Below are 13,228 nucleotides of genomic sequence, written 5' to 3' on the forward strand. Positions count from 1 at the left end.
AATCACGTGCACTTTTTACAAAAGAGCAGAAACTTAACATCTCTGCCACAGTGGCAAATTATATGTCACATTTGTGTTAGGAATTATACTTTCCTAATCAAAAGCTACATTGTATCTTATCTTGTCTGTGTTTGTTTGTTTGTTTGTTTTAAAGTATTGTTTTGAGAAAAGAAAGGTTAAAAGCCTGCAGCCAATTTCTGGTTCTGTCACATGGGTTCTGAGAACAACTAGTTTATTCAGTGGCCCTGACTCACAGGTGGAGGCGATGTTTTGTTAGAAAGTCCATTCAGACATTCAGGAATAAAAGCACATGTATATTCTCACCGTGCAGCTCATCAGATACTTGGAGAAGTAAACAAATCGCGGGTAAATGCCACGGCCTTCCCATGTGGCCCCTGCCTCCCCGTCCAGGGATCAGCCCCGCCTTGAATTTGGTGTGTGTTATCCGTATCGAGCTTTAATCTGACCCTACTGTGTGTCCGCACGGGCACATGGCGTTGCTCTGCCTCTCTGTATGGCGATGGCGTCATTTACGTGGTATTTTCCAAAGCTTACCGCATAATGCTGACACCATTAAACAGAGCCAGGCATGCCCTGTAACCAGAGATTGTAGGAAGACGCTGCCCAGCTCCCAGAAACGCGCCGTAAAAATGAGGCAGCCAAGCTGACAGTATGAGAAGAACAGCATGGATGGTGTGTGTGGTGTTCCGTCGTCTGTGGCGGAGACCGTGGGTCCCACGGCAGTGCCAGCAGCCTCCGGCTGACTCGCTGGTCACAAGGGGGAGGCAGCTTTCTGTTGGGCAGCGAGTCGGAAGCCAAGCTCCCTGTCCCTGTAGCCTGGAGTTGATGGGGTTTCTCCCTCCTTGGCTTCTTGCCTCCCACGGGAGAAAGCGACACATTTTCGTAAAGAAGGCGATAATGAGATCGTCCTAACCGTCCTTTCCTCTGTGTTCAGTGCCCGCGCGCGTGCGATTTCTAATTCGGTTTCTCGTTGTGCGCGTCAGACGGGACGCGCACAGCCACTCCCGACACAGGCTCGGGGACCGAGAGTTGCTCCCTACGAGACTGTTTCCTGGAGCCATTTCAGCTGCAGCACAGGCTGTGCCCCCGGGGAAGTGGTCTCCGAGTCGGCAGAGAAACCGGGGACCGCACAGGCAGTCTGTGTGTTCCCTGTCCGGGTTTGTGTCAGGGTAGGTGGACTTAGCTGGAGGGGTATATCCTACAGCCTGTCGTTGAGAAAGTAATCTCGGGACGAAGATCACAGCAGAGCCTCTGCCTGCCTGCTAGCGGCCGCTCCCTCCTTGAAACTGTCGCTGCGGGGCTCTCTCTCGCCAGCGTCGTGGGGACTCAGGGACCTGCTGCTCCACTCCGGCCGGTCTCATCGCGTTCGTCTCGGAGCGTGTGCGCCTGCCTCCCCGGGACCCGGGAGCCTCCTGCGTGGCCGGGGACAGCTGTGTTTTTATGTTTGTTTTGTTCATTATTCTGGTTGATAGAGAATAATGAAGAAGGATTTCCAAATTCAGAATTCACAGAATTCCAAAATACCTCTAATGATCTCTGCTGGTCAGGTTTTTTTTTTTTTTTTTTTTTTTTTTTATGTTATCACATGCGAGCTTTGAGTTTTATTTTTATCATAGGGACCTCGAGTTCCTGTTTTCCATGCACTTGAGATGTGGGAAAAGAGAATGTAGGGTCATCATCTAGGTCTCGCTGCACATTATTAATTAATTAGAGAAACGAGAGTCCCTAACCCCTAGCTAAAATTCATGACGGGGAATTGATAAACATCTCCGTTTCCCTTCTAGCCCACAGGGATAAGCCTTGAGTTTTATGTCCTCTTGCAACTTTCTGTTTGTTGCTTGTTTTATTTTCTGTTCTCGCCTTCTGAGCTTCTCCCATCCTAGAGAAAATCAGGGCGCTGTGCCCGGCACGGGGATGTTCGCTGGGTACCGGCCCCCGCCGTCGAGGAGGCTCGCTATTTGCCGGGCAGCCGCCACCGCGGGGGTGTTCTCCCTGCGCCCCGTGGTGATGCCCCTTTTAACACAGAGTCAGCCGCGCGTCTCACGCCCCTTTGAAGCCGGGCGCCACTCGCCCGCCACCGCAGCACCGGACACCACCAAGCCTGCTCATTTCATACATCATCTCAGATTTGAAAAGCACACGAAAATGTTTCTCCATTTTCAATATTGCGTGAGTAATGTTCCCATTGAAAAGTAATGGAGTGAAGTTGTCACTTGTCAGCACAGTTATTAAGGAGGACGAGTCTCAGATCTTTCTCTCATAATGAAATAAATCTGTCAGGAAATCATTCGCTCACACTTCCTCGCGCCATCAGGAGATGGGGACTTGGCTGTGGCGTTTCCCAACTTCCCCAGGTCCTGGTGGGCTTCCTGCGGCTCCCCCGGGTGGGCAGCACCCCACTCCCCACCCATCGCCGGCCCCTGGGTGGTGCACATCATGGCAGCAGCACAGCCGGGAAGCCAGGACCTTGGCAGAGAAGCTGCTCATTTCCCCCCAACTACTAACATCTCGTCAAAAAAAAACGTTTTCGACTTTTCCCTCCCATTTGTCATTTTCCTGTGGTACCAGACACCAGTTTGAATTTGCTGTTTCCTAACCGTGCAGAGGCAATAAAAAGCAGCATTAGTGACACCTTGATATGAATCGAGAGTGTCCCATTACACCGCACAGCTGAGTCGTTAATAGAATTTTTTTAATGCTTCCGACGTTAATTAAATGTGTGCATTTCTGTCGCAGGGTTCCCCAACAAGCAGCCAGGAGCCCCTCTCTCCTGGCTGCATTAGCTGCGGCTCCCGAATGGGTTTTCCTGTTGGGCGTTACTTTTCTGTGTGGTCCATTGGTTTCTAGTAATTGAATCTTGAACTCTTTTAAAAAAAAAAAAAAGAATTAAAAGATAATTTTGCAGAGGAAAAGTTTAGAAAATTTTCCGTAAAAAGACGCATCCACGGAGACCAGAGAATCCACAGCCCGCTTCCAGGGTTGTGTGTGTGTGTGTGTGTGTGTACACGTACAGCATCCGTGGCCTCTAAGCGCATATTTGCAGCAACCGTGGAAATGAGAGCAGACCTCTCGCCATCTGCGAACCGCGGCCCTTACCAATGCTAACTTTATTTTTGTTTTGCAGTCCCGGAAAGGGAGTGACCCCGACAAAGAGAAGAAAGGCCTGGAGAGTCGCGCGGACAGCATCGGGAGCGGCCGCGCCATCCCAATGAAACAGGTACGCCGCCGCCCCCGCTCCTTCCCCGAGCTGGGCACACCTCCGTCTCTCCTGGCTGCCGTGCCGGCTCGTGCGCCAAGGTTTGTTTGATGTGCTCTGTTGATGAATGTGGAAGTCACTCACTTGACATCAATTAGAAGAGGTTCCTGTGTGTATTAAAATAGGATCATTAGAATAAGAAGAGGGGAAATGTGGCAACAGAACTAATGAAGTGTGGTCGGCCCGCCTGCATACAGAGCGCGTTCCCAGGCTGAGCCGTCTTCAAAGGCCGCCTTTGTAGCCGGGCTTTGATTGGGCCGCCGGCCGCCGGGCGCCGGGGGTGAATCAGATCTCCGCACAAGAGCCCCTTGTGAGCCCAGGAATAGCCCGACTGGCCCTAATTTGCTCTCACAGACGGACATCTGAACACTGTTTCAGGCTAGTTTGTAACAACGAGGCAATTAGTTGTGATAATCATAGCCGGTGTATCAGCTGCGCGCTCTTGTTTGTAATTTGCTAATGAAGGAATTGTAACTTTGATTAGGTTCGGTTTCATTTAGACCTTATTATATAAAGGAACATTTACAGCTGTAATGTGAGGCCTTAATTAAACGTCCTCATTACACGAGAAGACCGGCGCTGGAGCATTTGCTTTGGCCCGGGTTGCTAGCCTGGAATAGGTTTGCATCAGCCCAGGAACCAGAAACCAAATGGCTGGATGTCGCAAGCAGAACGGGAATGCACGGGACAGCGTCTGCTGTCCTGTTTCCGAGGGACATGAAGAGTCTGACCCGGCGTCGTGGCTTCTGGGAACGTCATCTTTCAGTTCGTTAAAGAAGGCCCGTTGGTTTCGGGTGCATCTGCTTCAGAGAGGGGGAGAGAAACCTGTGGGCAGGAAGCGGGCTCTGCCTCTCGTGGGCATCACGGTGGCCGCCCTTGGCCGTCCCCTCTGCGGGCACCTTGACTTTTCCACATTTATAGGCGCTTGTGTTGGCAGTGGCCACCCGTAAGGGCTAGAGTCTGTCGGGATCGCAGCTGCAGCGGGTGTGGGCGAGGGACAGGTTAGATGGGGACCAGAGCAGGGAGGCCGCGGGGTCCTCACCAGACACGTTCGTGGGCTGAGCGACCCCTGTGGGGCCGGCACAGGGCTCCGTTAGGAAAGGGGTTTGCTGTGGGGGCCTTCACCTCGTGGCTTCTTTGCTGCTGAGGTCCACACACGGGCGGCTCATTCTTGCTTTGTGTTCCTTTGTAAGCCCCGCTCCCCACCCGAGGTCACGTTCATGTGCCATTTTTACACCGTTGATACTGTTTCAACTGGAATTATAAAACTCGTGTTGCTGTCTTTCTCTCCTGCGATCATCGGTCCTGGGAAAATTGGAACTTCATAGGAGACTGTCTCCTTCCGCGGTCGCTCAAGCCGGCAGGGCCCTGGTGTGGGAGCCGTCACTCAGTCAGACCTGCTCCTTTGGAAGGGGCTCGGTTTTCAGCAGGTGTGAGGCTGGACATTGACCCGCAGCGTACAATGAGTATTAGCAGGTCCTTGGGAGCCTTTGATGATGAACGTTCAAGATAATCTTGTCGAAATCTAAACCAGGGTCCGATTTCCTGGTGAGTCGCATGGGAAGCCCGCAGGCTCCTTGTTCCTCGGAGCTGCCCTCACCTGCGTGTGGCCACGGACGAGCCCCTTCTGGGTCCGCAGCGGCGGATGCCCCGGCATCAGGTTCCACGTCTCTGAAATGGGGCACTGGACCACATCCGAGGCTCTGAAACCCTGGCCTGTGGAGAGGCCAGAGAGCAATTTGAACCCCCGCGTATCCGGGTCTTCCAATTAGTCCTGCTGGGCACCTTGGCTGGGCCTCTCTGTGGGCCACACCGGTGGGGGTGGGTTTAGGGACAGTCGTGTCGATGTATCTCAGACGCATTTGTGCCTGTTTGTAGAAGAACTGAGGTCATTAGCGAAAGTCGGAATTCCTCCCTACCCCTCGCCCCCAGCGGGGTGACTTCAGCTAGTAGAAGGGAAAGGAGAGGATGGAGAGGAAGGCGCCCAGGGGGCAGTGTGGGTCCTGTCATACCTGACAGAACTGTCTGCTAAGTGAGTGTTTATTATTACCTTGTTAAGCGTTTTGCCTATAGCATCCTCTTGAACCCTAAACATTGCCATGCTGGGGTAGCTGTGTTTCCCTTATTTTAAATTAAACCCATGTAGAGTGAGCCGGACCAGACCAGGCAGCGTAGCAGGCCACAGGCCAGGATTGGACCCCAGCCCTTCTCCCCTGCGTTCTCCCCACTGCCTGGCAAGAAGCCTCCGCAAGCGAAGTTGTGTGTTTAAGATATGTGAACCCAGCCCTGGCCCGGTTTGGCTCAGCGGTTAGAGCTTCGGCCCGCAGACCAGAAAGACCCGGGTTCGGTTCCCGCTAAGGGCACGTACCTCAGTTGCAGCTTGTCCCCAGTTGGGGTTGTGTGGGTGGCAGCCAGTTGATGTCATGTCGATGTTTCTCTCTCTCTCTCTTTCTCCCTCTCTCCCTCCTGCTCTATCTGAAGATGAATGCAAAAAGGTCCTCCAGTGAGGATAAAAAAATAAAATATGTGAACCCTGACCTCGGACGAAAATACCTAGGCTTGTAGAAGCTTCTAAGACTGTACCTGCGGGAACGTGTTTCTCCAGGGACAGCACAGGGTGCTCATGGGTCATCTCCGCCATGGGGGTGCTAACTGCCCCACACGGGTCCTGCCCCTCACCGGCAGCAAGCAGGGCGCTCTGTCTTCATGCTCAGCCTGCACCCCAGGCCTGGCCCGCTCGCTGGGGTTCTGATGCCAGCTCACGGGCCCTTTGGAACCTCAGTGACCTCCACAGGGCTGGTCCTGGTGCTGGGCTGGGGGCTGGCCAGGGTTTTCGATCATGGCAGAGTCTTTGCCCTCCCCATGGGACTCTGGTTACGGCTGGTCTAGGACGCAGACGACGCAGCGCCTGACCGGGGCGGTGCGGGTCACACTCGTCCTGCGAGATAATCCCTCACCTTCTACAGCCGCTCACTGTGGCAGACGCTTCTCCCCCGGTGTGGGAGCCCGTGGGTCACGCGGAAGGCAGGGATTTCATCTCTTCCCTTGTCCCCGGTTCGAGACTCCCCATCAAGAACATGACTTATTTTCTGCAAAATAACTTCATTTGTCGAGGGCCTGGGCCCACCTCCCACTTTTATCCTTCCCGGGGTCCTGGAGGAGCTCTGGTTCAGGTAGTTTGTTCTTTCTGTACTAATAAGATAAGGTCTGCCGGAAGAAAAATTAAAACGCAGAGCAAGGAAAAGAGAAAGCCAGAGCCCTGGCTCAGCGGCCAGTGGGCCTCCACGTATGAATTTTTCATCGCTGTGGAGAGTTGCACACGCATAATCACTTGATTGCGGTGGGAGTTGGGGAGCTCCTACGGTGTCATTTGCATAAATCTTGTTAAGTCAATGGCAGTTAATGAAGTACAAATGAGCCCGGAGAAGGTGACATGCAAATCGTGGGTGGCAGATGGGAGGTCTGTTTGGGGGACTGCAGCTGTGTGCTCTCCTTCCTTTCCTTCCCTTTCGCATTTTTTAATCTCTCTATTATGGGCGGATCCGCAGCCTGGGCCTGGCCTGGCCCCCGGCCGCAGGCCCCCGGCCGCAGACTCCCGGCCAGAGCCAGGCGCTGTGCTGCCCGCGCCCTGGACGCCCAGACCCCGTGGCCTGGCCTCCCCTGGCCTCGCGCTCACTGACACACGCTTGAGTGTATTTGCATTTGTAAGATCTCGATCCGTGTACCGTGCTAGGCTCGCACGATCGGAACAAAACACGTATTTTCACTTTGGCGGGGACAGATAAGAACAGTCTGCTGAGTCTTCTGAGGCAGGATGTTGTCTTGGGAGAGTTCGGAGTGGAAACGAGTGGAAATTGCTCCTTGTTAAGCTCTTGTGTGGGTCTGTTCTTGTCCCTGCGGACAGGCCAGCGGGGTCTGTCCTCATCCCAGGCTCCTGCTGGGGCCACGTCCGGGGCGGTGCTGCGAGGGGGGGGGAAGGGGGGATGCAGGAAGCGCACGGGCCCCCATGTAAATGAGGCCCCTCAGAAGGGCCCCCAGGCCCGGCTCGGCATGGCTAGCGAGTCCCTCGCGTGGTGACTTGCTTTTTAAAGATTTAAGTGCCAGCGCAAACTTTTCAAGAATCATGGGCAAACCCTGCGCCCGCTGACTGGTGTGGGAAGGCTTTTATTTATTTTATCCATTGGTCGAGAATTCGAGAGAAGCAGGTCTCCATCGACACCGAAGAAATTTAGGCAAAGAAGTGTGTGTGGGAGGCGTGAGCTGTGGAGGCGACCGCGGGGGTCCCCGGGTCGCCTGCTCCGTCGATTCTCCCTGGGCCGAGTCGGGCCAGGGCACGCTTTCTGGGACTTGGGCACGAGGTTCTGCTGGAGCCTCGGGGAGCATGCTTGTCTTCGAGATGCTCCACGAGAAACAAGGCTTCGTAAGACTTCAGAGTCTTAATCTTGACCTTGAACCGAAGTCATGGCCGTCTCCAGAGTGGACAGTCAGGGAGAGTGGAGGGTTTTTGACAGCCAGCTGCATCCGTGGGAAAAGCCGTCCCAGGCCCTTGGGAAGACCCAGCCGGGGTGGCACCCTCCGGTCGTACCTGCCGCCGTCCTGGGAACTGTCGTGAAGTTGTACGCGGCTTTGACTCCCAGTTGAGCAGAAAGGAGCGATTGTCATTTACGTGAGAGGAAGCTCTGGAGTTACTCCCTGCGGCCAGCCTGCCGCAGGCCGCTGACCTCCGATGTCTGGAACCTGGGATCCACGGATCGTGTGCTGTCGACAGAATAGAAGCCACCTAGCGACTCCCACTTTGACGGCCCCTGGAAGTCGGACGCCGTTCTCAGCTGGATGGTCCGCTGCCCCGCTGTCGTGTACTCTTCTGGAGGAAACCGGATCGAAGAGCCGGCTGAAGCTTGAGAGGATTGGGAGGGGAAGACGGGGGCCTGCTCGTCCTCTCCGGGACTCGGAAGGGTTAATTCTGCAGGTCCCTGCCTTCTGGCCCCATCTGCGGGGGGACCCCGAGGAGGGCTCGTGTGTACTGAGCCTGACCACAGAGGAGCCAAGGTGAGCAGACGGTGCCCTGGGAACATGCTGTTCACCCATGTGGCAAATCAGCTCTGCCCGGCGTCGGGGGCCCATTTAGTTCCCCCGAAGCAGATAATTTACTGACGTGGAGCCCGGTGCCCTGAGAGCTCATTTACCTCACTTGGGTGAACGACTCCCCGAGAGCCTCGCGTCCGGCCTGATGCACGCCAGACACTCAGCCAATTATGATTATTAATCTAATGGGTCAGGTGGGTGCATCACGTGCCTTTAATTCGACTCCTCAGATGTCCTACGCTCGTTGGCAAAACGGTTGAGAGTATCTGGGTGCTTACGTGGGAATTTGCAGTCGTCCGTCTGTGAATGAAGAGGGCACAGCCTCCCCCATTCCCTGACCCTGTGACGAGGTAGGTTTATGGCCTTATGGTCTCTGCAAAGTGTTAGAGGACAGGAACCAAAATGCAGGATACATCGTTTAAACGTAAGCCTGCAAAACAACGTACAATACCACTCCCCTCAGTGTGAGGTCTGCAGGAGGGTGACACAAAGTAACGCATGCTGAGTGTTTGATACGATGTAACTGCAGAGCCAACGTGTTATTGCCAAGAGTGGGCGTTCACGTTGAGATTCAGCGTGTCCTGTGTCCATCCTCCAGGAGCAGGGATAATCCCCAAGCGGTGCATTTCAGCGAAATGTTTATTTTCTTTAAAAGCGCAACAATGATGATGATTAAACCCATTCCTTATGAGCTCAGAAATATAAATAGAGACACGTTTCTCAAAGCTGGCGTTGGTATGTATCGCCAGACTTTATTTTTGTCTTGTTGAGTCAATAAGATATTTGGTTTGGCCGTTATCTCCTATCCAACTCAGTCAGCTTGTAACAGGCATACACTCACCCTGTGCCGACGTGCCGGGTACTCTGCGAGGGGCTTGGGGACAGAGATGTCACGGCCCGGCCAGGCTCAGATGAGCGGGGAAGACCCAGCCCAAGCACTCCAGTCTGTGGGTGCGGGTTGCAGTGGAGGTGTGTTGAAAGGCCCCTGCGAGCCCGGGAGCTCAGCAATGGTGGAGTCTGAGCTGGAAAGGGGAGGGCGAGGGGAAGGGAGGTGGAGGACAGTCCCCAGGACTCGGAGGTGGAGTGGGCGGTCACCACAGGCAGGGTGGCGGAGTGAGCACACCAGCAGGAAGGAGGGGTGCTGAAGGAGGGGGTGAGCAGGGGACCTGGGGAGGCAGGGGTGTCCGGTTGCCAGGGCTGTGGCTGCCAGGGGGAGGGAGTCTGGAAAGGCGGTGATTCCCCACCTCGGCTGGGGGAGCCATGACGTTCCCCACACAGTGGCAATAGGAGGGCTCCGGGCTCCCCCAGGAGAGCACCCCTGCAGGCCGTGCCCTGAGGGCCAACCAGAGCCACCTTTTCAGAGCCGCTGTCGCCTGTGTTCTTCCTGATGAGGGGGTGTCTTCCCTCCTGTTTTATCCCCGCAGGGGCATGTGATGAGCAGTTACAATCTGCCAGTAGTCACGGTAACCAGCGTCCGTTGAAGGCTCGCCCCGCGTCAGACTGTGCTAGACTTCATACTGTCGTCCCCTTGAGCTGGGAAGCAGCGGGTATGATTGTCCCCATTTCACAGATAAGAAGAGTAAGGTTCAGAGCCATGCTGTCAGGGGCCCAGCATCGCCCAGTGTGTGAGGCTGCTAGGGCTGCCGTAACAAAACGTCCCAGTCTGGGGTGCGCACACAGCAGAAGGTTATCTATCACGGTCTGCAGGCTGGAAGTTCAAGGTGCCCTCACGGTGGTCCCAGTGGGGCCTCTTACTGGCTTGCAGTCTGCTGCCTTCTTGCTGTGTCTCCCTCTTCTTATAGGGCCATCGGTCATGTTGGATTAGGGCCCCACCCGTATGACCTCATTTAACCTTGATTAGCTCTTTGAGGACACAACTCCGCCTGTAACACACAGCTGGCACAGAGCGGGGCTGGACAGGAGCTCGGGGCTGTGACCCCAAGGGCCGTCTGTGACTCTCTGTCTACTTAGATGTTCTTCTGTCTAAGGGTGTCCTGGTCCTACAAGGTAAGGCCACGAGATGCCTGTCCACGTGTTTGAGAATCAGAAGAACCTACTTCATGAGGCTCCGGAGATTGGAAACATACAGGATTCAAAACATTCTGATTTAAGTGTTTCCACTTAAATCCTTCGACTGATCCTTGGAGTAACTGTGGCGGGCACCCACCTGCCAGCAGCACCTGACCCCTCCTTATGCAGAGCTGTGTGACCGGGAAGATGTTTTACTCCTGGTCAGTGGAGACCCTTCAAGTTGGTTTTGAAACCAAAATGGAAGTGCCAAGGGATTTCCCTGGACCTCTTCCCGTGGGCAAATTCCCTTCTGCAAGGGTGTCAGTTTAATCACATGACCTCGTTTGTTCCCCGCCCGCCCGAGACACAGTCCACGGCCAGCCACAGACAGGGGTCCGAGGCTCCGGGAGGTTAAGTCCTGTAGCCAAAGTTAGGGAGCTGTAGGTGCGTGGAGCTGGGATTCAGCGCCAGGAGTTCTCTCTAGATTATGTTTCTAGAACGACCCCTGCTGCCCCATTCATCCCGTATTTCATCTGTGCTGCTCACTGTGGTCGTTTTTTCTACGTCAGATCAGGAATCAAGCGGCTGGTTTGCTGCCCTCCAGCCAGTGTCTTCGGTGGGAGCCAGCCTTGAACTCATGTGATGTCTGGCACCTTGGCTGGCAGTGGTCTTCAGCTGATAGCCTGCGTTAGGGCCGCTTGCTGGGCCAGAGGGTGACAGAGATTGGGGCTGGCTCACTGGAGACTTCAGCCCCTCTGGATATTCGGGCCCCCTTGGGGCTCCTTTGCTCTTTGCAAACACATGGTTCCCCAGCTTCGGTGGCACTGGTCCCTTCCATCGGTGCTTATCACAACCTGTGTCTCTTCAGGGCCCATGTCCCAAGGCCTCCTGTTCTAGGAAACTTACCCTGTTCCCAGGGAGCTGTGGCTTCTTCCTCCTCCTGCCCTGAGCCCTGCTCAGGCCTGGGGCTCTGGCTGCCATCAGGGAAGATGTACGGACACGCGCGGCCTCCACACGGCTCGCTGCCCCCGTGCTTTGGGTCAGCACCCTCGGGCGGGTCCTCTGCTGCGGAGTCTGCAGGGCAGGGCAGGGGCCTGGCGGAGAGGGAGAGTCGTAGGTTGAGCGCGTCAGTGGCTTAAGATGTTTTCTGCTGATTTTTCAAAACAAATTTTATGTTTGTTTAAAAATATATAGCCTTGGCCGGTGGGGCTCAGTTGGTTGGACATCGAACCGTGACTGAAAGTTGCTGGTTCCATTCCCAGTCAGGGCACAAGCCCAGGTTCAGGGCTCAGTCCCTGGTTGGGGCGTGTACTGGAGGCAGCAAGGGATCTCATATCCATGCTTCTCTCTCTCCCTCTGTCCCTCCCTCCCTCCCTCTCCCTCCCTCTCCCCCTCTCTCCCCTCTCTCACCCTCTCCCTCTCTCTCCCTCCCTCTCCCCCTCTCCCCCTCCCTCTCTCTCCCCCTCTCTCCCCTCCCCCTCTCCCTCTCTCTCCCCCTCTCTCCCTCTCTCTCCCTCCCTCTCCCCCTCTCTCCCCTCCCTCCCTCCCCCTCTCTCCCCCTCTCTCTCCCCCCTCCCTCCCTCCTTCTCCCTCCCTCCGTCTCCCTCTCTATTCTTCCGTCTCTCCCTCTCTCTGTCTCTCTCTGTCTCACACACACACACACATCCTCTAAAATAAGTGAAAAAATTTCTGAAGAAAAATAATTTATATTGTTTTTAACCTTCTTAAGATTAGTTTTATAGCAAAGTATGAATATGCTACACAGACATACCAGTAGAGATACGAGGAACACAGACGAGGTTGGGAATAGCAAAAGAGGCAAATCATCATGGATGGATGGTTGGTCTTTCTTTGCTCATATCTAAAGTACTGGGCATTTAAAACAATGAGGAATCACTTTATACTGAGTTGTATAATTAAAAATGTTATTCCCTTTGTCCCGGGGAATAATTCTCCAGGACGAAGGGGAAAGCCTCCTGTGTACAAACACTTTCCTAGCAGAGTTATTTATATTAAAACCCCAAGGACTGCAAATGTCCAGCAAGCAAGGGGTTAGGTTAGTGGCTGTCAGCCGCGTAGTGCTGGACAGACAGCCACTGAAATGGTCAGTTGGAGGACTGTGGCCGTGTGAAAGGAGTTTATGAAATAGTAAGTGAAAACATAAAACGGGATTTTATTTTTGTTGTTGTTTGTTTTGTTTTTTATTGATTGTTTTTTTAAAGAGGGAGAGAGAAACATCAATGTGAGAAAGGAACATCCCTCGACTGCCTCCTGCACGCCCCCTACTGGGGGTCACTCAGGAGACCCAGGCACGTGCCCTGACCAGGAATCGCACCGGCCGCTGAGCCACACTGGCCGGGCAAACCTGGATTTTATCATTAGAACCTGAAGATATGTGTGCACTTGATTCAAAATTGGAGGAATGGGCCCCAACCAGTGTGGCTCACAGCGTCCATGCACCATCGATGTTTCTCTCTCTCTCTTCCTCTCCCTTCTGCTCTCTGAAATCAATTTTAAAAAATATATAAATTGGATGAATAGAAACACAAACGAGTGAATGGGGCTTAGTGGAAAACTGGAAAGACTTTAAGTTTTGTGAGATGCTCTTTAGCTTGAAGAGAACTTGCGTGAATAGCCCGGCGTTCCCGCGTGCCCCACCTGGCTTTCCCAGCGGTAGCAGGTTTCCCAGCCGGCCGTTATCAGACCCGAGGCGGGCAGCGGGCAGCTGAGCTCACCTGCAGACCTTGTTCCAGGTGCATCGCGGGACCCAGGCCAGGCCCCGCCTCGTGTGCGGTTGCTTCATCTGCTCGCCTCCGCTCCGAGACGTTCCTCAGTCTTTTTACCTCTCGTGACCTT

At 54.3% G+C, this 13,228-nt stretch overlaps 1 protein-coding gene across 8 annotated transcripts in view; it reads left to right on the forward strand.

Annotated features, from left to right (window-relative positions):
* AGAP1 (ArfGAP with GTPase domain, ankyrin repeat and PH domain 1) overlaps positions 1-13,228 on the forward strand; it is a 479,358-nt gene that overhangs the window by 233,590 nt on the left and 232,540 nt on the right. For all 8 annotated transcript variants that reach the window (XR_004958681.1, XM_036254522.1, XM_036254517.1 and 5 more), the window contains one exon: positions 3,146-3,238. Coding sequence is in view for 7 of the 8 variants with exons in the window: in XM_036254522.1 (XP_036110415.1) it covers positions 3,146-3,238 (93 nt within the window). In the remaining variant the exon portion in view is untranslated. The remainder of the gene's footprint in view (positions 1-3,145; positions 3,239-13,228) is intronic.

Source organism: Molossus molossus, unplaced genomic scaffold (genome assembly GCF_014108415.1).
Source record: "Molossus molossus isolate mMolMol1 unplaced genomic scaffold, mMolMol1.p scaffold_m16_p_11, whole genome shotgun sequence".
Classification (NCBI taxonomy): Eukaryota; Metazoa; Chordata; class Mammalia; order Chiroptera; family Molossidae; genus Molossus; species Molossus molossus.